General features: G+C 39.4%; 1 protein-coding gene across 1 annotated transcript in view; it reads left to right on the top strand.

The window, feature by feature from the left end:
- The window catches only part of TG (thyroglobulin), a 146,944-nt gene that overhangs the window by 55,219 nt on the left and 65,257 nt on the right, over positions 1-26,468 (top strand). The window contains exons 34-40 of the mRNA XM_068180670.1: positions 1,208-1,351; positions 4,017-4,082; positions 13,081-13,215; positions 14,046-14,210; positions 15,336-15,558; positions 17,927-18,020; positions 21,850-22,009. Of these exons, the coding sequence (XP_068036771.1) occupies positions 1,208-1,351; positions 4,017-4,082; positions 13,081-13,215; positions 14,046-14,210; positions 15,336-15,558; positions 17,927-18,020; positions 21,850-22,009 (987 nt within the window). The remainder of the gene's footprint in view (positions 1-1,207; positions 1,352-4,016; positions 4,083-13,080; positions 13,216-14,045; positions 14,211-15,335; positions 15,559-17,926; positions 18,021-21,849; positions 22,010-26,468) is intronic.

The raw sequence follows: 26,468 nt of genomic DNA, 5'->3' as shown, positions 1-26,468 counted from the left end.
TGATTTTTTTTAGCAATTTTTCCCCCTTTTATGTTGTTTCATTTTTTAAAGCCTAAAGGACTCTGAAATCCAAATATTACTGAAATTAGGTACATGCAAGCACATAATGTCCGTGGATATTCTGGGGCAGTTTAGCCTTTTGGCTTTCTTGGTTGTCTGACCATCTCTGCTCCCAGATTTTAGTCTTTTACTTGAGGAAATCTTCAGCTGGTGTTTGAATGTGGATACCACACAGCTCAAAGTAAATGAAATGGATTTTAATATATTATTATAAATTCAGATTTAGGCCACTGAAATGTGCAACTTTTTTTTTGGTGGAGTCACGTGCTAATCAACTCTCCCTGAGGTCATTAAATGTGCTGTTTTTATAATGCATTTTGGAATCTGAAACTCTCCAAAAATACATATTTTTTTTAATTCCTTTTTTTTTTTTTTTTGTTGAGCAGACAAAATTTTCACTTGGTCAAAAGTGAGTGGCTTAGAAAATTGATCCAGTGCATTTTAGACAGGAATTAATGTGCAAATAAAAAATAGTTGATAGTTTTCATGCCTCCTAATGATCATATGAAATTTGAAGTCTTAACTGAATATGACTTTGAGTTTCTCTAAATACTTCTAAAATAAGCAAAAAATTTTAAGGTGCCCAACATGCAAAATGGACCCATTTTTAGTTTATCTGATTATTATTTAATATCTATGACATTTCAGACATCTAGTCTTGGCACTCATATAGTCAAGAGAACCAGTAGTAATTTTAACATGAGCTGAAATCTTCAATTAAACTGCATTTGAAACCCTCCATATTTTTCAGGAAAAAAATTATTTACACTAGGGCTTTGAAAGAATTTTTATCTTTATGTAAGTAGGGGACATGTTTCAACATACATGCAGATTTTTAATTTCATTAACATAAAAGGGCTCCTTGCTCAAAGAGTTGTGACTTTTGCCCAGTGAAATTCTCTATGATTTGGATTATAATGGATTTTTATGCTGATACCCACCTTCCCTAATAATGAATTCAATGGGATTTTTCAGCACTAGTTTCAATCACTTGGCTCATTTCAGGTATTTCCTTTCTTTGATTTCTAAGTCAGTTGAATTTCACTTAACTCTCAGTGGAACCATGCTGTGTTCTTTTTCCTCACAACACTATCTAGAAAAGGAAAATTTTCCTCCTTATTGCTATAGCCATATGCATCCTTGGCAGGTGGAAAGATCGTGTGCGTGACTCTGAACAGCCTTGGTATCCAGACCTGTGCTGAGGAAACAAGAAGTTCTTGGCACATTTCAGATTGCAGTTCACCAGATGCTGAAGTCAAAATACATCCATTTGGCTGGTATCAAAAGCCTGGTAAGTGATGCAGGACACATGACTTTTCTAATGGGTTTCTGCACACTGAAGTTTATAATTTAGCTTCAGTGTGTAAAAGTTCCAGCTTCCAGCTGTAGGACCCATTTGCAAGGACCACAAGTAGACAAGGCAAACAAGTATCAGCAAAGGAAAGAAAGGTGCAATTGAATATCCATTTTAATGGAAAAGGAATAGCAATACCTCAAAGATGTATAATTTAATTTCTTAGATTCTATCAGAAACCTGTGGCCAATGTCAGAATTCAAATATATTTTGCCCCACTGAGCAGTCCTGGTTAGGAAATCATTCTTTGCTTCTCACTCCTGGGCTTATGGTTTTACCCTCCTTGTGGATGCATAACCTTAAAAGGTTTGGGTTGCTACAGAGTTTAAAATTCACTTCTGGTTGTTTTGGTAAAGAAAAGACCGGGACCAAATTCTAAAGTAGACCTGTATTTTTGGAGTAGCAAGAAGCCATGAGGTGTTTAAACAGAAGAGCAGTTATGAGATGTGTTGTTTTCTTGGGAGGAATCAAAACCACTCCTAATCAAGATGAATTTCATTTTCTGTGGAGAAACAAAAGCTTCATGGCTTTGTTGAAAACTTTAAATGGGTTTCCCATTTGTCACACTTCTTTTGGGCAGGTCTAGTTCTACTTTGTTAAGCTCTGATTTCACATGTCTGAAAGAATGAGGAAAACAATTGCCTGCCTAAGTTTGTCACCCTCAGTGGGAGGACAGCCTGTTTCTTGGTCACACAGACACAACTCCTGAGCAGAGCCCCCATGGGGACAGGTCTGGTGATGTTGACAGAATCAAGGAAAACTTTTGAATAAGGAATACTTTTTTCTGCTTTTATACTGGATTATACCCCTAGTTTTTGCAGAGTAGAGAAGGGCTGATTGCTGAGAGGGGGGCACAAAGCATGAATATATATTGTCCAGAAAATGTGATAGAAAGATAATCCAGTTAAAGATGTGTAGAGATGGATCAGATATTGTGGCAATACCTTGTATTTTACAGTGTTGATAAATAAAACCTTCATTCACACTCTAAGTGTCTGAAATGTGATTTCAATGGTGAGCTTTTCAGGCCTTGCACTGTCCCTATGCCCATAGAACCATCCATGTCCTCTTGTGGGGCAGCCCTTATTAAAGGGTAGAGACAGCATGGAAACATTTTGGAAGCTGGGAAGGGGTGGGCTGAGGGTCTGGCACTGAGAGGAAGGGAACAACACCCTGATAAAGCAATGGAAGCATCCTGATGGCAGGGGGAGTTGAGATACAGACATGGGTAAGAGTGAAGAAGAGAAAGGTGAAGCGAAAGAGGGGACAGCAGAGGTTTAGATACACTTCCATTTCTTGGAATTGTTTTCCCCTTGTTGGCAAAGAACCAAAAAACAAAAAATATAGGCTGTTTCTCACGTGCCAGACAGCGGGATGATGAAGAGGAGCCCGGGTGTATGCAAAGTAGGGAATGTTAAGAGAGACAGTGACATTTCCTTATGCATTGAGAGAGCTACAGATGTGTTTCCACCATAACACACAGCAGGGCACAGATGTTTATGCAAATGGAGATATTTACAGACAAAAATTTGTATCGGTTCTGCTGGTGAGTTGAAGGTCTGAGAACAAGGAAAAGGAACAAAAGGGTTCTGAGACTAAAAAGGAAAATGAGTAAAATCTGAAGGAGTGATTTACTGTAGGCAGTGGGATATTAGCGTGATACAGCGTCTGTGGCTGTATTCCACAGTTTGGTTTGAGGAAGGTACTTCTGTCTCTGTGTTTCATAACAGGCTAAGTTGATGTGTGATCTGTTTGCTGCACAGCTCTGCTCCTGAGCTATTTCATTTTGTATAGTCACAGGTGTAGCTCAGTCAAAAAGGAAAACAGAGTAGTATTTAAAAGACTTTTGGATAGACCCGATCCTTCACTGGTGTGAATGGGAAAACATCTGAGTTTTTAGAAACATCTATCGGTTACATGCATGGGAAATACATGCTGGAAGGAGTTAACAGAAAATATGATCTGTCTTCATCTTCTGTAGGGGGGTCATTTATTATATCTTAGTGGAGAATTTGTTACTGGTTTGACTGGCCAAAGTGTTCTACAAAATATGAATGCACAAGGAAAACTTCATTTTTATTATTTGTGATTACAAAATATTTATGGGAGGTATTAGCAAATGAGAAGTTTTTTGTATGGAAATGAATATGAAGTTTGGTGTATGATGAATACTTATTTGAACTTCAATTTGGGAAGTGTTGTGCTGGAAACTGTCTTGTTTCTAATTCATATTTCTGAGAAATTACAGTTTGCTGGAAGCAGAGAGAATCTCATGTCTCTCCTGGTGCAGAAACTCGAATACAGAGAGGGGCATAGAAAAAACTACAGAAATACTTAAATGAGTTGTCCATAATTGCATCTCAAAAAGCTTTTGTAGAAATGTTTATAAATACAGAAATTTAGGGAAAACTGTTTTTTTGAGCTGTACCAGTTCAAAAGGATTAGATAGCAAAGCAGTCTTGCATCCTTACTCTTGGTGTTTGTGGGGAGAAGATGCAACATCCAGGTTCGAGAAGTAATGCTGGAAATATTGAGTATCAATTGCATTTTAAACCTTGAAGTATTATTGTTTTCAATTGTGTTGTTGTTTTTCTACTTTTAGCTGACTTGAAGAGCACCATTCCCAACCTGTGTCCACCTGTTAATGTACCTTTCAGGCCAGAAAGTGGTAAGTGTATTTATGAATTGAACAAAACCAAAACCAAACATTTTCCCCACCAAAATAAAACAAAACAAAACAAACAAACAAAAAAAAAGCAGTAAAAATCCCCCTATCCTCTATTTTGTTCATATTGCTGAAAAATCACTTTATAATGAAAGTGTTTCCCATGAGGTCACTCATTTAGGTGTTTACTCATTTTCATTAATTGTGTATCATTTAAAAGAAAGAACTGTCATGTCCACAATTCTTACCTAATTTCTCACACTCACTGCCACATGATTCAAAATATTTGGCAGGACTGATGAAAAAATTTACTTATGAGTGTGGATGTCACATCACTTTCCAGATACAATGAACCTTATGGTACTCACATGCATTATTTTCAAAGTGGGTGGATCTTCTTAGTAAATGAAACTTAACTGCTCTCTTTCAGGGCTTTGTGTCTACTGACCCCTAAAAATACATGCAAATTGTCAGCAGCTACAGGCTTCCCTGAAGTGTCCTTTCCAGAAATACACTGCATAGCTGCAAAATGCTGTGTGTAACAGAAAGAAAGGGAGTGGACTGCTTATTAGAAAACTCAATTTAACCATCCAGTTATACTGAAATGAGAAGTCGCTTCCATCTCTGCCTTTGATTTTCTGTTTGATCTGAACAAATATTTCATCTGACTGAATCTTTCTTTAAACTATATGCAGCTGAGAACGCAGGAGACTTGATATTTGTAAAGAATTTTCAATACTCAATTCAGAATTTATTATGATCTGTCTTATCATCATATCCATAACCACGAGTCATGATCAAGTTTGGTCTATTTTTTAAGTAGAATTTGTGCTTTTTAAATGATCATTTTAATGCAATAGAAGGAAAATTCCTATCTTTGTAGGTAGGCAGAAATAATTTTTGTGTAAAACACTTTGAGGAGGTGGTGGGGTAGGCCTGGCATGTAGGTTGGGCAATTTAAGTCCTTTGCAAACTGTTTTTCCCATGGGATATGGTAAACAACTTCACTGAAACTTTCTTCCTCCCAGAGTGAAGCTTGGTAGTAATTTTGTCATTTTCCTTTTAGGGTTTTTTTTTTTTTTTTTCTTCTTGCTTAAATATAGGAAAACAGTGCCCCAAGCAGCACTTAGGAAATTAGGTCTTTCTGCTGTTTGCTTTTGACTCTAAGGCTGCCCAGAACAGCAGCCCCAGCAAGTGAGGTGCTCATCTTTTGTAACAACCCTGATCTATCACACCTGTTTCCAGGTCATCTTTCCAAATGCAGAGCAGCTTGGGGTATCACTGGTTTGCAGAGATCTGGTTAAGCAACCCAAGCCAGCAGAGCTTCCCACAAGGATGCAGGATTCTGGGCTAGAGTGGTTGTCCTGGGGACTGATAGTGGTTAGGAGAAATCTCTTAATTACAGAGCACAGCAAGGCTTATGGAATGGAATGGAATGGAATTCAAATTAGCACCGCTTTCCTGGACATTCTGGGGCTCTGACACCACTGGAACAACACATTCAAAATGCAACTGGACTCCATCTGTCCTTATGTTCTGCCTCATTTTGATAGTAAAAGTACCAGACTGCTTATTTAGGTCAGATTGTTATCTGGGCTGTATTGTCAGAGGTTTTAGAAAATTTTCAGAAACATTGTTTCCAAACACTTTATGATTGTATGTTATATTAATATGTGCTATAGAAGACTAATTGCTTTAGAGCTGGGCATCACACAAAAGCCAGCATTTACTGAGTTTTGTACATTGTGGTAATGCTTGTACATGGGGATAAAAAATTACTGTGGCTGCTCTGTGGTAGCCAGATGGTGAATGTGAGAAAATATCACTGATTAAAGGGCTCTGCCATGAGTAGATATGTGTGTGTGTGAATGTAAGCGTATCTATACATATAAAAAACACAATTTTTTCCATCGGAAGATCAGAAAAATACTTAAATTTGCATACTTTGCCAGAAGGCTCTGCAAAATTGTGAAGTTAGTGTTATGTCCAGTCTAGAGTCTGAGTTAACTGGAACTCTATTAAGGCTTACATTTCATCAAAAGTTAATGCACTGACTGCCTCATTTCCGAGTCAGCCAGTTTGCAGTGCTCAGGACAGAGTGCCCAGCACTTTGCTTCTTCCCATTTGCAGTCAGGATGCTGCTCTATTCAAAATCTGTGGTGTCTGCAGCCCCAATGCGTTGTGAAGAAACCCAGTTGAGCAGACTTATTTTCAGCCTGGTGGGAAGTAGATGCTTTGCCTGTTTTACTCATTGTTCTTCTCAAAGGCATAGTAGGACCATAAAACAACAGAAAGATCTCAACAGGTTTTCACAAGTACATGGATAGCAAAAGGCAGGAAAGGGAAAGTTTGGAGCTGCTGAATGGGGCAGGAGACCTGATGACAAAAGAGATGGAAAAGGACAAGATGCCTTCTTCACCTCAGTCTTTCCTGGCAAGTCCAGCCTTCAGGATATTCAGACCAGGGGAAAGACTGCAGCAGGGAAGTTTTAGCCTTAGAGAAGGAGGATCAGGTCGGGGACCAAGCTGGACATACAAATCCAAGAATGCAGAGGGAGCTGGTTAATGTCATTCTGAAGCCACTCTCAAGTATCTTGGAGGTGATGGGGGAGATATTTATTTTCCTTCTATTCTTTGGTCTGGGCTTTTGAAGAAGTTCCTCAGCAGTAATCACCATAAAATGTCTAGACCTTTGAATCTGCAATGACAAAAATAATTTTCAGGAGCAACTTCTTTTCATGTCTTGTCCTAGAACAGCCTGCAGCCACTAGGGAAATGCAAGAAAAGACCCTTCCCTATGTAAGATCAGTCCTGGGAGAGACACAGCAAAAGGAGGGAGTCAGGGTTCTTCCTGTTCTTTGTCTTGTACCAGAGTGTTCATCCAGCAGCCCATTGCAGCCCTGTGATTTCTCTCAAAAGCCTGAGGCTCCAATGGGCTTTCCCCAAATTATTGCCCCTACAAACAACACTGCTGTGTGTTTCTAACATTCACTAGGTACCCCATTAGCCTGTGAAAAAGAGGGATTATTGCTCTGCAGTGCCCATTACCCTCTAGCAGGAGGGAGGTGAACTGCACAATGTCTTACACCTGAATTCTCATTGATTTGTTGTTGCCTCAGCAAGTTTTGCCTACTTGCAAAAGCCTTTCTGCTACAAGGCTAAAATTTCCAAGTCATCTCCAGGCTGTAGTGTGTGTAACTGAATGCTTGGTATTCATCTTTAACTGAATGAACACTTCCATTTACTTCTGTACATCCATTGCATTGAGCAGGGCAGGCTCCTGCTGCTCTGTTGTGATTTCCTCATAGTTTCTGTGATCTCGAAGTGGTGCTTGAAAAATTGATAGCCTGAACTGACTGGGAAAGTCCGCCTTGTGTTACGTTTGGAGCATTTTTTCCCCTGTAGAAGTTCATGTGCTGTGATGACACTGAGTATGGAACCATCTGTGGGGAGTTTCAGGTATGGTCTGTGACCTTTAATGATGGGAGGACAGATGTTATTTTAAGACTGCCCATGCTGAAAATGCTCACATGTCATCCTGCAGTCTTGGTTTACTTAGGCTGGTATTTAAAAACTCTGCTTGGTTGTGTGAACATGGTGGACTGTCTTATAAAGAGAAAAAAAAACAGGTCTCATCATTAGGTTAGAGATGGAACTTTCTGCAGCCAGGGGGAGATAAGAAAATGGGTTTTTTGATTATATAATTTTGTATTGTTATTTTCCAAATGTGCAACACTATTATTCAAACAGTTTATTTACAAGGGTTTGAGTTTTGGAAATTTTTATGTGTTTGCAAATTAGTCTGAAAGAAGCAAAATAATGAGACATATTACCTGAATTTATAGAAAGAATACTTGTGCTTAGAGTAGACTGGAGAGCCTGAAAATATTCCTGTGTGTGGGGGAGGAACAACCCTGATGACTTTTGACTTTGTTACAAGATTTATTAATTGTATACAGTAATTATCTAAATTTAATGAGTATTTTTGTCTTCAGTTGTAGAGCATATCTATCTATCTTAGATTTGGCAGCTGTCAGGAGGCAGTGGCCCTTACAGGGTGGCTCCTGCTTGGCCCTGTGGATTACATTCAGATCATGTGGGCTCTGTTCCCACTCCATGCAAATCAAGTAATTAATTGAGAAACCACCCAGGCATGGGGATGTAATGATCTTAGGCCCTTCCTGCTCCTGCCTCCTATGATCTCCTAGTGATTTATGGTCATTCCCTTGAGGTAGGACTGAGCAGAGCAGTGGCTACAAGATATTCCAACATGGGAGTAAATTTCCCATTGGGCTATGTCTGCACATGGGGTATTTCCATTCTCAAGAGAGATGCTGATGATAGTACAAGTGCTGATGTAGCTGACTTTGGTGATTAATAGTATCATTTATCTTCCTGTTTTCCTACAATGGTGAGTATTCGTCAGAGGCATTCTTAGTGTGAAACAAAGATAGCTTATTTTATCCAATTTTGGGAACGGATTTACCATGCTCCCACACAGCAAATTTGATCTCTGACATGGAATTACTCTATCTTTGGTCTTAAGTTTGATTTTTATTGTTTGTAAATATGAGGATTTTAACCTTTTGAAAACAGCTTATTTTAAACCAGAATAAATACCTACTACATTTTTAATATCCCCTTTCTATATAATTTGCTATAATTGGCGCCCCTAAAGGAGACAGAAAGCTTGTATTTAACAGGAACATAGTGAGATTGCTCCCTGCTAAAGACCATAAATACACAGTTGTTATTTTTGAGACTTGTCTGAGGTGTCATTACAGTTATTATGCAGAAGTTTAAAGAAAATAATTCATTTTCAATTATACAAATCTCAGTGGATCAACAAAAACAGGAAGTAGTTATATTTTAGGAAAAGTATATTTTCTGCAGGTCCACTCTGAATTGATGATTTGCTGGCTTTGAAGATTGTTGGTATACAGACAGGTTAGCAATATGTTGAAAAAAACTCTGAATATTAGGAATATAAATCACTGAGTTCAGTCTGTAAGCATGTTTTTGGTTTGAGTCAGGGGTATTAAATATGACTCACAAATTTCAGAATTAAGATCAGAATTTGTCTTTCAAACATAAATCAGACATACTGAACCCAGAGGTCTGATTTATGTACCTCCTTCACCTCATATTGACCTCCTCAACTTCACGAGTTTTCTTTTAAATTTAACTTGTTATTTTATTGCACTTCCATACCTCTGCTTCCTTAGATCAAGTGTTTAATTTTGCAACAAACTCGTAATTGATGCCTCTTTTTTTTCCACTGAAGTCGGTGATGAAATTTTTTTTGACTTTATGGCAAGGATTTCATAATCTCTTTGCCAGGAAATCTATTCCAGTTTTGTGATCTTGTGACTGCAGTGGGAGCAGAGTAAGGCCAGCATGAGTCTTTTTGCAAATCCAGTCTTAAACCTTGCCTACCCAAACAAGAACATCTGGAAGAGAGAGGCTCTCTATATGGGACATCTATAATTTTGAAATGAGAGTTACAGGGATGGCTGGAATCAGAGGGCTGTAATTATCCAATGAAAGCCTTTGCCAAAATGTGGGTTGGAAGGTCAGCTCTTAACCTATATATAAATCAGAAATGTCTTCCAGCCCATCAGGTGCACTGAGCATTGCCAGGAGCACAGGGCCAGCCAGCAGCTCTGCCTTGTGAGAGCAGTTTCCACATGAGGCAAGTTTAGATCAGCTATGGAAAGTTGTGTTTTGATCACAGAAAGAAGTGGGTGTGCATGGCTGTTGCTGGATCTGCTTTCAGGAGAATGGAAGAACCAATATCCAAAGTCTCTTTAGCAGCTCACTGCTGGCTGTCACTGTCCACTGGGGTGCCACGCACGGCTGTGGGTTGAAGAGGTTTGCTCTGTTGTTAAAATAAGCATCAATGTTTCTGTGTCTCTCTGCATCTGGGGTCAGCTGGGCAGAAAAAGGGAAAAGGAAAAAAACTGAGAGTCTCAGCATTTAAATCTGACCTGAGATCATGAATGCTTCATTCAGGATGGAGGATGAAAAAAATCCCAAAACAATCTGAACCCTAACCCAACCCAAACAACCTGCCATGTGGGCAGTGGCAAGGGTCACTTCTGTGAGATTTGGGACGATGAATAATCAGTTTAGATAGGAATGTATGAGCTGTGGATGTTTGCATCATGAGTGGTCACTCTTCCATATCTAGCACGGGCTGCAAAGTGCCCAGTGTCCCTCATATGTATATAAAAGGTATGCTCCTGACTTGACTCTATCAGACATAAAGGGAGAAAATAAATTTCTAATGTAGAAGTAGAAATAGCTTGTGAAATTAGGTATAGGAAGCAAAATTCAAGTGTCAGAGCTGTAAATCCAAAAAGTTTATTTTGTTTTTGTGGATTCATTTGAATTTCCTTCCTGAGTGAGCAAGGACCCCTCTGAATGTTTGGCCTGTGGGAAATGGAGGCAATGAGGAGGGTGAGACTTGCCTGAGGTCACTTGGTGAGTCAGGGAAGCTGTGGAAAGAGAGTCTGGGGAAATGTCTTCCAAAACCACTGGTGCGCCCAGACATTTTGTCTTACAGTGGAATCCAGACAAGGCTCTCTTTCAGAAGAACCACAGCTGGTAATTTGAAGCTTTATGTTTGAACCTCGAGAGATTTTGCTTGTTCCAGTAGTAGGACCTCAGCTGCTGGTACTGTAGACAACACAGGATGGCAACATTGCTCTTAGGTAAATACAAGCTTTGAGTCATATTGATAAAAGTAATCTTTTCTTGTTCTTTGGAAAGAAAAAAACAACCACAAAGTGAAAACATAAATTGCCAAGATTCAGTCTGGAAAAGAAAAACCTGGGGGATCTAGTAATACAGGCAGAAAATCTCTGGAGAGGATGTAATATTTAATTCTCCATCGCTTAAAATTGATGGAGAATTATACTAACTTTTAAGTATCTTTCTAAATAAGTGCCACAAACTGTCACCCTAGATGTAGAGGCTGAAGTTTTCTAACATAGGTCATGCAACAGCTCATAGTGGATGCTTTTCAAAAAGAGAAATCATTGACAATATGAAAAATAGTAATTTCTACATTTCTACTAAAATCACTCTGTTCCTCTAAAATAATTGAATAGTCAGTCCTTAAAGGGAAGAAAAAAATCCAGTGCAGTGAGTCTGTCACACAAGTCAAGCTGTGACTGCAGGGTCACTGCTCCTGACTAATTCAGATCCCCTCTGATGTAGCCCTGGTGACGACTTTGCCTCTCTGTGACTCAAGTAAGCTTGTGGTGTTAACATAACACAGTGCAACACCACATTAACCTTCATTTCTGCTTAGCTGGAGACCTTCAGCTTCATTCTCTTGGAATAGTTGCTCACAACTATAAGAGGAATGGAATGATTTTGGTTGTAAAGGACCCACGGAGCCCAGTCCTGCTTTCTTGCCTCTAGTTCAAAACATGAACTTTGTGAAGTTCCATGGAATACAGAAGGTCAGTTCATCACTCTGTCAGATGTTCTCTTCAGCAAGGGGGATGGCAAAGGAGCCAAGCCCTAATGCAATAACCTTGGTAATGGTGGTGGCACATCAGTTTTTTTCAGCTTGTCCTTTGTGAGGTAACTCATGCTTGAGGTTTACACTTCCTAGGGAAGGATTTACCCTGCAAAAGAAAAGACGTTTTGCATCATTGTAAAGTCCTGAATTGTGGCAGTTACTCTGTGTTTTCATCAATTATACAATAGTTAGGAAATCAAATTTTGTCTCTGCTATTCCCTGCCTGTTTGCTCAAGGAGGATGCAACCAGCCTTGTCTGTGGTGGTTTGGGTCTTGGGTTTTCATCAGCTATACAGGTGTGTCAACACCAGGACTTTCAAGCTGACTGTATGGATGCCAGACCTCAGCCTCAGGTCTGGTGTTGAGTGCTGTGGTCAAACTGCCTTTCTGAGAGGGGGAGAAAGGAAACTTTGGCCATCTTTGCCAGTCACTGACTTCTCAGTAGAATAAAAGAAATGTTAAATGAAATGGCAGGTCATGACTTTTGTGTGTGTGTGGGTCAATGAGCTCAAGGGCAAGACCTGCTCACTAGGAATAGCAAAGGAACAGCTGACTCTGCTCTGTCCTTACCCTACAATTACATGGAGAGGGCAACACCAACCTACTGTTTAGAACTCAGTGGCCACAGCAGGACCTTTTGCTTTTAAAATATATTGAACTTCTGAAAGGAACTAAAGTAATTAAAGGCCCATTCTGTCCCAAACCTTCTTTTTTTGTCTTCTGTGTGCAAAATTGAGAGTTCTCAGATATTTTTATCTGTGTATGAGAAAAGAATGTTTGTGGGTTTTTTAAAAAATATAGTTTGAGACAGAAGGACAATTCTTGAGGAATATCAGAGATAGTACATGTGTGTATATGCATGCTCACACAAGAGCATGGATGTTAAATGTATATATGGGAATATACATATATGTAATGCACATGATTATATTTACACATATGCACATATTTGTGTATAAATATGCCTGTAAAATGGAGTGAAATCTTAATTATGTAGAAGTTGCATGACATTAAATCTGGTCATAGAATTTAATATAATTTTGTCCACCAAATCAAATTAAAATGATCAAATTAACCTCCATTTACTTTCCAAGAAGTTAGTGGCTGTTCCTTTTCAGGGACTTGTATGCAAGCCTTAGAACCCACACCCTTTAATGTAATTAGGGCCGTTCAGAAATCTTTTATTTAAATCAGTTGGCTTTACCTTCAAACCTGGATAAAGCTGCTCTGGATTTGCCTGTTTCTTTACTAAGCACCTTTGTAAACAAGTTAATATCTGACCTCTGAACATGGGATTGGACCTTCAAGTCAATTAAAGGCCTCTGGATATTTAATTTATTCTCAGTTTATGCAAAGGAAGATGTCATTTGTTCATTGAGGAACTCCCCAATGCTCTTAACTCTTTATTAAGTTCCTCTGAAATTTTTACTGCTCCTTCTAATCATATTATTTTTTATGGTTCATTTTACAGAGTATATGGATGCATGGCAACCCTTAAATGTGTCATCTGTTCTCATGGATTCATCCATCTCACACTTTGAAGTTGTGCATGTTAGCAGAGATATATCTAATGACTTCTCCACAGCCAGAGATTTTTGCCTGTCTGGTAAGAAATGGTCATTCACAGCTTTACAGAAAATACTGACTTGTGAGCCTGAAAACAGCTTTCCCACTTCTGACATAGATACGCTGATTTTACTTGTCTTTAAAGACTATCCCAGTGTTTCCGAATCTGAGAGAGGGATTCTGAAGCAGTTTAGAGGGAGATGCAATAGATATAAAATGCTGTAATATAATACAGTAATTATGTAATTTTGACACTTCTTGGGCATGGAGATCTCTTACTTCTCCAGGCATTGTACAGCTGGGAGAATATTATAGCAAATAATTAAAGCAATGATGTCTTGTTTTTCTAAAGAACCACTGCCATTTGCTAAATCCACCTGCCAACACCTAAAGCAACCTGTGGCAGGTTGAAGTAGGGATTGAGTTGTAGTAACAGCAAAGAGAATTGCTTTATTCTACAGCCTAACCAGAGAGAAGAGTCCTTTAATTTCACATGACTGGGAAATCCTTAATACCACAGAATGGTAGAAATAAGGGAAAGTTCCCTCTTACTCACTGGGGACTGTTAGAATTCAGATGAGGTTATCAGCACTTTATTAGATTATATATTTCTCCTTCTTAAACCTGTGATAATAGTTCTTTTGCTGCATTATTCCATTTTAAAGCCAATATAAGCTTCTCTCCTTTGGCTATTTTGGAGAATGTTCTGGGCATTTGAGGACATTTATGTCCCATTACTCTGAATTACATCATATCCTTGTTGCTTCACCTGTTGAAAACATTTCTTTTAAGAACAATGTAGCACTGTCAAAATGCAAAATGTGAGAACACATTTTTACCTGCTCTTTTTCTTCATGCTTCACCTCACAGCTTGTTCAAAGAACCAGTCATGTACAGTGGTTACACTGGAAATCCAGCCTTCAGCCATAAGGTGTATTTTCTACCCTGATACACAGATGTGTGCACATGGTCTGCAAGGGCACAGCTGCTGGGTTTCACTCAAAGAACCTGCTACCTATATCTACAGGAGACAAGGTAAGAGCAGGTCAAAGCTGTGGAGGAAGGGCCTCAACTGTGGTGCTCAATTCTTGTGAATGGAGAACTGAGGAATTCCTCACCTCATAAATTAATATGGATGTCTCCTAGACACTTGTCCATGGCTGTTGCAGAGGAGTTACAGCCAAGAGGATGGGAAAAATGTTCCCAAATACTGTTTTAAAAATGCATGAAATCGTAGTGTTACTCTCTGGTGGTGAAGCAGGCATGTCAGAGGAAGTCTAGTTTATGAAAGATGTTTTGAAAGTGCAGAGTAGTAAAACCAAACAACAACAGTAATGCAAGTCCAACTCTTAGCTTTTCATCTGCAGAAGTTGCTGTGATATGCTCTTCCTTTTAAGCTTGGAGAATAACACTAGGAGTGTTGAAAAGTCACTGTCAATTGAAAGTGTTAAGGACAATCTCTAGAGAAAACATAAAACCAAACAGATATCCCTGCTCCTTAAACAGGATGAAATAATATTTTAAATAAGTGAAAAATATTTAAGAGAGAAAAAGAAGTTGTGTAGACAGTGTAGATAAGTAAAAATTCTGTTGTTTGGTTACATACTTATTTGAAAGTGTAGGTTTTGTTGGGTTTATTCCCCTTGATTTTTAAAGACACTGCTTTCTTTTTATGTAATACTGGTTATTTTATTTATTAACAGTAATTAGAACCCAGGCGACAATAAGGGGGAAAGGAAGAAAATTTTCCTTTTCACTGAAATTCTGTAAAGTCAATGAGAACCTTCTAGGTTGAAACACAATGAGAGAAAAAGCAGTTTATCATTGCCAAGTAAAACAAAATCACAAACTGAGACATAAAAGTAGACTTGTGTGTTTATTGTTTATCACAGGTTTCATTTTAGTCCCATGACTTTGAATTTTTTTCCTGCCTATCAAATACATTGTTTTAGGAGAAAAATAGCAGGAGGTGTCACTTCACTGTGTTTCAATGAACTATTTTATAGGAAAACAGTAAAAGTAAACAGTAAATTTATCTGTGTTTCATTTAAAGAAGGGACACTTAACAGTTTAAAACTATGGGAAATGGGACTAATTTTCATTTCTGAAATGGTCTTAACTTGAAAAAAAAATATTTTTCCTCTGCTCACCCTCTGATAGATTTATTCCTGCCCATTTCTGAATCGGATTCAAACCCAAGAGTGTACATCCCGTCCCACGGATATCTGATGGGCAAATCCCAGGTGATCCACGTTGGCACAGGATGGAGGAACATCAGCCAGTTCCTGGGGATCCCTTATGCTGCTCCTCCCCTCGGCGAGAGGCGCTTCCGTCCCCCAGAGCCGTTTGCCTGGCTGGAGACCTGGAATGCCACGGCGGCTCGGTAAGAAACCCCTGATCACCTGGTCCAGGGCTGGGAAAGCTGCTGGAGTGATGACAACAATATTCATGTCCTTTCTTGCAAAGCAACCTACAGAGTACAAACAGATACTCTGATTAGCAAAGAGAATAATTTCTCCATCTATATGTTAAAGAATGCAAGCACTTCAAGAGAAAAGGCAAACTCCTGTACACTCTGTTGAATCTCTGCATAACTCCCCACCAGCTGTCTGGTCTCAGTCCATTTTCATTCTGAATAGTATTTATGCAGGTATTATATTTATACAAATAGCTCCCGCTGAGCCATGCTTTTTTACTCATTTAATCCAAGAGGGCACTTCAACACTGATGTAACCAGAAGCTGTGGGTCTCATATAGAAATTCTCTGCCTGGTAGTGTCCAAGAGATCAGGTTGAAGAGCCCATAAAATCAATCTCTTCTGTGCAAAACCTATTGAAAGGCAAATACTTGGGGAGTTGAAAGTGTATTTGGCCTTTGGTTGTCCCCTCCTTCAGGATGCTCCTGAGCTGTGGAGCCACAGCCTCGAGTACATTGCAGGCATCTGGTGGGATGTGACTTTTTGTTTCCTCAGGTGCTCAGTGGTGTTATTTTAGCCCACACAGCATCAGCTCTTGGTGTCTGAGCCACAGTCTGGGTTTAGTTAGACCCACCTGCCTCTGTGATCTCTCCTTGAGGACCTGGGGTTTCAATGAGCAGCTGGCTGAGATTTTCAAAACAATTTGGGGAACTTTGTCAATCTGTTTCTGTCTTTTGAATCCATGGTGCTTGCTTAGTCCAATGAAGAATTTGGCTATTACTTTTTATTATTCATTTAAGGTTAAAAAAGCAATTAATTGAGTTTACACCTGGGGAATTGGAGAGACCTCACTTTACGTATAGAAACTGTTGATTTTTTTTTTTTTTGATTATATATATTCTGTATTGATGCTTAATGTTTATATATGAGAAATTAACATTAGTACAGTGCCATTATTGATGGAAGAGAAATATTTATTTATCAGCTTGGACTTGATAAAAGACTTTAAAAACTTAAAAAACCCAACCCAAACCAACCCAACGAAAACCACCAGTCAGCTATTGGAGTCTCCAGCTCCTGGAAGAGCTGTGGACTTGCTTCAGCAGGTGGCAGCCTTTCTCCTGGGAGCTGGAGAAAAGAAGCTGTGATCACAGGTGATGATCCCTGCTGCCCTGTGGAAAGCTGTATGATTAATAATGTAATACCAATTGTCCTGGCAGGTTTCCCACCTGGAATTTGTATTTTTTTCTGCCAAAAGTGGCTTTGGCAGTTTTTTTGTTTTGAAGATGATGTGCATTAGTATGTCAGTGTAAAAGTTGCTGAGTGACATCACCACCCTAGGAATCTCCCCCTTTTGGAAAAAACAAAATTAGAATTCCATTAAGTCTGGTCTTTTTCCTTGTAGTTTTCTAATAATTTCTTTACAGCTTTAGGACAAAGTTTTACAAGGGCATTAAAAATGATAATTTAGAAATAATTCTCTGAGCTATTACCATATTTTCTGAAGCCTCTTTTAGCTTTTTCAGTAATAAATAGTGAGTTTTTTCCATAACTCATTGTGTGGTATGGATAAAGCTGTAAAATAGAGGAACTGGCTTCAAAGTAGGTTATCACTGAACAGCAAAAATCATCCACTTGATTCAAGTTTGATATGCTTGAGCAGAAGAATCTCATTCAGATGATGGCCAGAAAATAATTTTCTCTATGTGGTTGGCTACTGAATTTTTATTGAAAGGGTACTTTAAATATTAATTGACACTGTTAATGGTCTGCTATGATGCTTGAAACAGAGATTTTAAAAATGCATTAAAATTTTGGAGTTATCAAATTTTCCCACAGACCATTAGAAATTAAATTAAACTTTATGAAAAGTAGCCCACAGACCACTGGGAAATAAATCAGAATGTACGTAGCCCAGAGATTATTAGAAATTTAAATAAACAACCAGCATTTCAGCAAAAGAATGGATTTTGTAGGTGTGCAGGGGATACTGTTCCTGTGAGCCTCAGCCCTGCTCTCTTTACAGCTGGTGCAAATTTTTTTGTAGTTTATGCGAAGTGTGGGTTTTTTGAAAGCATATTTTTAAGTTTTAAGCTTTTTTAAATGAGGCAGGGTTTCTGAGGAGGAGTTCTAGGCACACAAATGCAATGCATTATGTGTATGTTTGCAAACCCACATAGCTGTTAACTTATAGGTGGGCACAGTTTTAAATGAGATCAAGATTTATAGATTTAAAGGTTTTATTAACCTAATACATCAAAATATAAGGAAATAGCAGCAGTATAAGAAGAGTAAAAGCCTTTTTTATTGTAACTTTCCTTATCTGTGTCTCTAGGGCAGGATGTTGGCAGCCAGGAGATGGAGAGGCCCCATCACAGTCTGTCAGTGAAGACTGTCTGTATCTGCACATCTTTGTTCCTGCCACCACTGTAAGTAAGAGATGTAATTAAAATCAGTTTTTTTTGTAGCTGAGGTTTGTCTCTTTCCAAAGTGCTTTTAATTGGCATGAATGGCTGTTTCGCCTGTGTAGTTCACCAAGCCTGTAAAGTTAAATTAGGCACTCTGGTGGCTTTACTGGTACAAAAGTATTCCCTACAGGCTTTGTGTGAGCCGTGTTGGGTGACTAGGAGGACAGCACACTAAAAAGCTAGAAATAAGAGAGAGACAGAGAGGGAAACAAAACACCAGTAGAAGGTGACAGCAAAGGAGGAGAAATTAAGGACAGAGATGGCAGAGTTCCTGCAAGCAGACCATCTGTCCAGGAGACAATAATCCAATACAATACATCAACATCTACCAGCAGACAGGGGGCTGCTGATGGTTTTTTTCACCCTCCTCTACTACTCCACTGTTGACATCTGTGGGAGGTCTGTTGGGAAATGAGAGTGGCAAGCAATGTTAGATTTGTGGCCAGCTCACAGAGCTTAAAAATATATGTTTCCAAAAATGGCTGGGCCACTGGTACAATATGAGGAATTGTCATTCAAAAGTTCTTGATTTTCTCATTTTAAAAAGATATAAAAGAAAGCTGCAAGTTAAAGACAAGCTAAAATGATTGGCCAGCCCCTGGGGGACTGGGAATGAAGATGCTGAATAACATGTGAATCCTATTGAGAAGTGGGCCCAGAGACAGGAACTTTTTCTTTCCACAGTACTGGCAATTTTCAGAAGGTGATGGCAGTTGTAATAGAAATTTATGAATCTGTCATACTGCATGTCTAGAAAGAGCTGGTTTAGCAATTTGACAGCAGCCCAGAGAGTCCCTTGCAGGCCCATTTTAATCATCAGAGAGACCAGCAGTCTGTTTTCTCCCTGCAGCATGAGGCTGTCATTTGCCTTGAGTGCAGTCACCACTTATTGAAAACATCAGGTCACTGTCCCAGGCAGTTTGCCATCTGTGCTTAAGAACTGCTTTCAAGATACTTTATTTGAAAGCATTGTATTTTCCACCAGACTAAATAGGCTTGTCTATTCTCCTTCTCAGTCCTGTGAACAGAATCTCTCCTGTCTTTTGTAAAATTGTAAGGTAGAAGTAGGTCCAATCAAGAAAATCAGTTTCACATGCAATAAGTCTAGTCCAGGAGAGAACTAAAATTTCTGGTTTTGCAGAAGTAACTAGGAACAGAAGGCATTGAATTTTCCTGTCTCTTTTTGTGGCAAGCTCTATTTTTTACTCACATGCAGATAGATAGTTATATATTTTCAGCCTGTGGAAAGTTAAATTAGCTAGTAAATATGGAATATAAAATCTCCCAGAGAGCAGTGAATGCAGAGGTCATTCAGGAGCATTTTGAGCCTCAAAAAGAGCACAGTGCAGGGACTGCTGCCTGTCACCAAAGGACTCTCAAAGTGTCAAGCAGTGAAGAAGGGGAATGACATCATTTTACTTCCACAGCTACTGTACCACAGTTAAACCGGCGCATCTGACTTTTTTCCACCTATAATTATCACCACCTGTCACACTAGCTCAGCAAAGCTGTGCTTTGCCTTTATTTAGAAAGGGTTTAATTGTAAGATCAAGACTTAAAAATCTTCTTTAAGTAGGAATAGAAACCCTCTCTCTTCTTTCTCCATTTCCTGCACATTCCCATCCTTATTGTGTCATCCCCATTGCAGTCAATTCTTTACAGAGCAATAGTGTACCGTAGTAAAAGCACTGAAGGTTTCCTGTCTTGGTGGAGTTTAAATCTGTCCCTGTCAAGTAGCTCATCAAGTGTTTTACAGAAGGATGAGCAGGGAGGTTGGACCAGATGGCCCCAACAGTGTTCCCTTCCAAGGTTAGCCATTCTGTCATTCTGTGATGGAGAAGATGCTTGTGAATATTATGAAGCTTCTCAGACTTCCAGCTGACTTGCAGCATCCTGGTGGCTGCTGAACTTCATTACTCCATTAGGATTTGCACATGGATCCTAAGCCCATGATAGAGCTGCTGGGCTTCCCATTGCTTGGTGCAGAAGAACAAATGGGAATGCTGCATCCAGACACTTGGCTCTGTGCGCAGTCCCAGTGCTAAATCTTCCCCTGAATTATTCCATCTTTGTTGCAGCTGTTGTAAATGGCTTTGGTTTGCCATTTCCAAATTTTACTGCCCATCTTTGACCTTTATAAGCTTTTTATTGTGTAAAGTCACCCAGAATAATGTAATATGCAATTTACAGGGCAGCTGGAGGTCATGGTGCTATGGAGACTGTGGACATGTGGGAAATGCTTAGTATGAGCCTCAGGCTTAACCATGCTGAGCTGAGGGGATGGAGAAGGCTCAATATAACTGTTAATACATTTTAGCTGACACAACTCGATGTGGTTGTATTTCAGAATGCATTTCCATGTGAAAACAGATGATTTCATTTTTTTCTTCACCCCCATCTCTCTTTGTTGCATGCAGTGCAGAAATGGGAACCAGGGTCAAGGCACTGCAAGTTAGGCAGTTTCAGTTCAAGAGAAGTTCATGAGGGAAAAAAAACTGTCTCAGTGCTTGTAATGTCTTGTGTTTTCTCGGCAAAATTGTTATGTTCACAAGAAGCCCCTGAACTGATTCATCAGAGAGATAAGTGAGGAGTGCCCACAATTGTGGGCAAATTAGGGGCAGTTGAGGGTAGTTTGATTGCTAAGCTGTTATTTTGCAGGATGCTGCAGCCATCACTGCTCTGCTGCTTCTCCCATACAGCCATTTGTGTTTCTGCTGGAGACATTCTTTGCCAGAACAGATGGGGCTGCTGTGTTTAGCTAAGCTCCATCCAGAAAATAACAGCAGCAAAGCCCAATGCCCTCTAGGTGCAGGGAAAACCAGCCCCAGATGTACTTTGATGCTGCTACAGGAAAGGGAAAAACCAAACCAACCTCCTCCCTTTTGTTCACTGAATGATGTTTCTATTGAGTGTCTGTAACCTGCTGGTAAGTGCTGTGGTGTCCTGGGGCCGTTCTGCCTTTTTCCTGTTGATGCAGCAGCAGCTCTGCTGTGTGTGCAGAGAGGGCCCATACCTGGTGCTGCTTTGGGCAAAAGCTTCTGTTTCTGTGCAAAATCAGGTGGCTGTGCCAGGAGTCTTAGCATGGGTGCAGACTGGGACTCCTGCCATCCCAGGAGTCCTAATGGGTTCTTTTGAGGCAGAATCCATCTGTACTTTGTGAGATGTGGGTCTCTTCTCTGCAGAGACAAAGTCCTCTCTACAGGATCCCTCTGTGTATCTGGTAGGGGAAAATTTCCATGGGCACTGAAGGATCCATGGAGTGTTATCAGTATCAAGAGACATTTTTGAGACTAGGCAGTGCTTGGGTGCTGAAGACTTGAGAGCAGGAAGCAGCTGTGCACAGCTATAAGTTAGTCTTACTCAAGATGGAACAACCCAACAGGCCTTTTCCTTCTCCTGTTTCCTATTTGTTTGAACTTTTCCTGCATGTTTGTATAAAGCATATGTGCTCTAGCAAAGACAAGCACACCACATGCCCAGTGGCCAAGGCAGCAGGAGCTGGCCTAGAGGAGATTTTGGCTGGGGGAATATGATGGTACTGTTAGATCTACTTTATACTGGAGATAGTGTCCTCTTTATGATATACATTTCATTGCAGACAATTTGTGGACAATTGTGGACAACACCCTTTAAATTCCAGACAGATGGGCAGATATTCCCTCTTTATGGTCACTCTTAAAAAGCTATAAATGGCTTAGATAATGTTCAAGAGGAAGCTGCTTGTGTTCTCATCAGTGACCTACCAAAGCAGTTGGCAACAGGAATATTTATCTGGTCATTGTCATGGCAGGTCACAAACATGTCAGTGTTGCTGTTCTTCCACAATGGAGGGAGTTACAATGCTGAGGAGGGAAAGACAACCCTGGATGGGTCATACCTGGCTGCCATCGGTAACGTCATCGTCGTGACAGCAAACTACCGGGTTGGTGTCTTTGGCTTCCTGAGCACTGGTAAGTCATGGGTTTCCAGGGAAACACAATTATGCATTCTGTAACTCTTATGTTTCTGATTTTTATTTTTTCAAGTTATTTTCTAACTCAAGTAACCTATATCTTTTCACAGATTTTTTTTTTTCTAAATTATTGTAGGGGAAAAAAATGGCCAAGAAGTAGTGGGGACTTGATCTGAAGAGAAAGGGGAGAGTCTGGGGGAACAGGGACAGGAACAAACCAAAGCCAGTATCTATATCAAAGCACTGGATAGACTTGTGTTTGCAGATGTACTTCTGGATATTGAGTTTTGCAGACACATGTGAAGATAGGCTTGTATCAAAAATTCTTGCTAATTCCAGTGGCCTATTGTTGTGGGTAGAGTTTTCAACTATTCCAATTCCAACCTGTTCCATCCATGGAATGTTGCTGATGCTCTCTTGTGCCCATGTCAGAAAAGGGAAGAGGCAGAGACAGATAACTGCAGGTTCATGGTAAGAAGGATGTGAGAGGATGGAAAATAAGGCACAAAGGTAGCTGGTTGGTTCCTTAACAATTCAGCCTGTCTTCTCTGAAGGACTTGGCACATTTAATCTGAATCTGTACTGGCCTGGATGTGGCTGAACATTTTCATGTTCTGTGTTGCAACCCTTCCCCATCTTCCAGTGTAAAGGATTTTGCTCTTCTATTGCCTCCTAGTACCAACTGCCATTAAAAATGATACAAATTCCCATTACAAACAGGATTTTGTCTTGCATAAAGAGATATGAAAATACACATTCAATCTCCCTAAATCTTTGGGGTAGTGCCATATGGTCTTGGGGATTGTTTTTTTTTTCATTTTGCCTCTTTTTAGCCTTGCCTTTTTAAGCAAATAGGGAACACCTTTCTACCATCTTTCACTTCTGCCCGGGGCAGGGGAATGTAAGGTAGAGAGCCATTGAGAGAAAATGCAACAGCTGCAAATGGAGCTCTGTCTCAGTCTGGTGGCAATCCTTGGCCTCTTTTGTGGGCATTTTAATACATTTATAACTTTTGGGATGTCATATTTGCCATATTTACAAGTATCTGACTTACATACTGGCCTCATGATACTTTTGAGTGTTCACTGCTAGTGATGTTGGGTGGGTTTTGCCTGGTTTGAGGTTATAGCTGTAGTTGTTGGTTATTTCCCCCCCTTCTCTGTTTATTGTTTTGTCTAAAGCTCACTCACAGCAAAGCCTCTTTCATGCTGTAAATAGAGGGTTGTCACTACAAGATCCTTACTTATTTAGATAAGAATTTGGTTATGGATGTATCTGGAGAAAACACATCACTGTTTTCATCAGTGCAAACCCAATGTTTATGAAAGTGATACCACAATTTCATTTTGTCTAGAGCCAAATGCAGTGGGGATAGGTGTTGTGGGAGCTTCCAGTACACAGAACTGCCCACACCACCCTCCTTCAGCCCTGTGAATCTCACCTAGGTTTCCTCCTCAGTGAAAAATGCTGGTTGGGCTGAAAATGATGCAGCAGTATTTATATGATGATGCATAATTTCCTGGCCTCTTCCTCTTTGGGAAGTCCATGGTGTATATTTGGGAAAATCGTACACTCCTAGAATCACAAAATATCTGAAGTTGAAAAGGATTCTCAGGAATCATTGAAGTCCGGTTCTTGGCCCTGCACAGGAGACCCCAGGAATCCCACCATACGCCTGAGAATATTGTCCAACACACCTTGAACTCAGGTTTGGTGCTGTGACAACAAATGTGTGATTATTTAAGTCATTACCCATTAACATTCCAGCCTCCTGCACCTGGTCCTTTGGAACTTTTGACATTGGTTTCAAAGGGAGCAGGAGTTCACCCTTAGGGCTTCACAGCAGGGCTGTTAGAAGGCCCTACAGTTAGAAATAAAAGTTATGAACTTGTGAGCAATATTAGTTTGATTGTTCAACTGAGCAAAGTCCTGAATCCTCTCAAATTAATTTATTATAAATTACAAAACTAGAAAGGAAGGAGTTAAATAGATTTTTAGGGAATTGAAGGGTAGTGAAAACATAAGATTTCCTTTTGTATGGATGGAATTTTTGTTAGTTCTACAGTTCTTCTGGTCTCTTAGTGGCAGGGCTTTTGTAAAAGGTGAAAGAGCTCTCTTTCTTCTAAACATAAAAGATGTTTAATTAAATTTGCTATCACCCATTAATGTTGCAAAAAGTGATGCACATTCTTACTAATGCCTTCACTTCTTCCTTAGTGTCCAGTAAAATTAAGGTGAGTCACCAGTGATATGGATGGCAAGAGTTTGGAGAAGACAGACATGTTTTTTAGGTTTTATTCTTTAAAGATTCCATGAAGTCATATAAACCAGAAAGATTTTCATGCTTTAATTTAGCACTATTGTTCTTCTTCTGTTTAGTAATAACAGAAGGAAGCACACGAGGACTCTGGTTTCTTTTCAGCTTCCTGTGGTCCTCAGGAATGTGATCTTTTCCTACAAAAAGGCAGTGGAAAAGATTCCTGGCAGACATGTTTCTTTCAGTCAAACTCCTATGAAGGTCCATGCACGCGTCTGTTCTCCAGTGTGGTACATTTCACAACCCATTTGTGGTTTTTGCTAAGGAGAAAGGAACTGGTTATATTTCCCTCTTTGGTCCTTTTGTTTAGTATAGTGAAAGCAAGGCAGATTGTGTGGCTAAAACTTTTACATGGATCTGCACATAAAAATTTTTTAACCAAAGGGATTGAAAAACATTGGAGCAGGCTGCCCAGGGCAGTGGTTGAGTCACCATCCCTGGAAATCTTTAAAAAGATGTAGATGTGGCACTTGGGGACATGCTTTAGTGGTGAACTTGACAGTGCTGGGTTAACAGTTGGGCTCAATGATTTAGGGTCCCTTCCAACCTGACCGATTCTATGGTTTCACTTCCTTGGCAGTGATCTCAATGGGAATGGAGCAAGTCCTTAAAATGAGATTTCCTTTTAAAAGAGTGGGTTTATTGCTGGATTGAGAGCTCTGGGAACTGGTCATGGTATGCAGAACAAACTAAAAGAACAAAAAAAAAAAAAAAACAAATCGCAAAACCAAAAAACTAAGCAGGGAAAATATTTCCTCCATTGCTTCACTGGTGTGGCTTGGACTGATCATCTGAAATGATGGCTATAGGTCATAGTGTTTTGGGCCTTTCACTTTTGGCTGCCCTACTGCAAGGCTGTTCCTAACAATGGCTGTTGTAAGTGTGGGCACCTCTAAGATCTGCAAGGTTACCATTAATCTGTTCTCCGCTGTGTTGATTCTGCTGGGTAAACTGGTGTGTTTGATACCTCAGGAATTCACTACAGCAGTGTAAAGGATGTACACTTTAACTGCTCTTTGCCCAAGACATGTACACAAAGCGGCATCTTTTTTTTCCACTCTCTGTTAATTTTAATTCACTAGTTTCTGAACCTACCCTCATTTTAAACTTGCACTATTTGGTCTTGGCAATGGAATAAACAAATAGTTTCAGCTGTGTTTCTATTCACAGCTTTTCTGTTTTATCCTGTGGGTTTTTGGTTTTTTCCAAGTTTTAAATGTGAAGAATTTTAAAACTTTGAAAATGAATAGCTTATTGTGGACTAAAAAGAAATAGACAGTGAAGAATCATTTTCTATTCATTTTTTTACAAACCATGGAGGAATTAGTTATTTCTGCTTTTTTTGACATAAAATCAAGCTACATTCTTGCATCATTAGATGCTTTCAGCATTAGTTTCTTATTAATAGAAGTATTAGGTTACCATTTTTTGGTGTTGAAAAGGAGGTGGTCATATTGAGGTATGAGAAGCACATGATTAATTATTTGTTTGGTTTTATGTTAAAAAAAAAGTAAATATATATATATGAGATTTCTATTGGAGAGACATAGGACAATCTCAAAGAATATAGATGGAAATATTATAAATTTTAAAATAATATCTGGAAGAGTGTAAAGAAATTCAAGATATTGTGATTTATGATTGGTCAGGTAGGGCAAGTGTAAGAGGTATGTAGGAAGGAAACATGCAATCAGGTGTACCCCAGGAAAACAGTAATTTTTATAGATCCCTTCCAACTTGTGAACTGGGCAAACACACAGATATTTTTCTTTGTCTGTTTTTAATTCATTTTAAGATTGAGCTACTTATGTAGAAAAAGAATCTTATGGCTAAATCTATGAATACATACTTGAGCCTGGATTTGTCTCCTGCCATGATGTGTCCTAATGAAGCTTAGAAGTTCATGTGTTATTTTTCTATCACTGGGACAAACCAGCACACCTAGGGCTGCCCTGTGGAGTGGTAAAAACTGAAATGGAGTCACTGTGTAAAGTGATTACCTTGGAAGAGACCACCTTAGACTTTTTAAACTCTGGGTATTAGTTTTTTCAAGTTTCAGCTGCAAGAGCTGCAAAAAATGTAACATTTACCCCAAATTTCAATGTTTATAGTTTTCAGCCATATTTTGTTTCCTCCTCCA

Source organism: Anomalospiza imberbis, chromosome 1 (genome assembly GCF_031753505.1).
Source record: "Anomalospiza imberbis isolate Cuckoo-Finch-1a 21T00152 chromosome 1, ASM3175350v1, whole genome shotgun sequence".
NCBI classification, from domain to species: domain Eukaryota; kingdom Metazoa; phylum Chordata; class Aves; order Passeriformes; family Viduidae; genus Anomalospiza; species Anomalospiza imberbis.
Note: the sequence above shows the minus strand (reverse complement) of the source record. Positions and strands in the feature narration are given on the sequence as shown.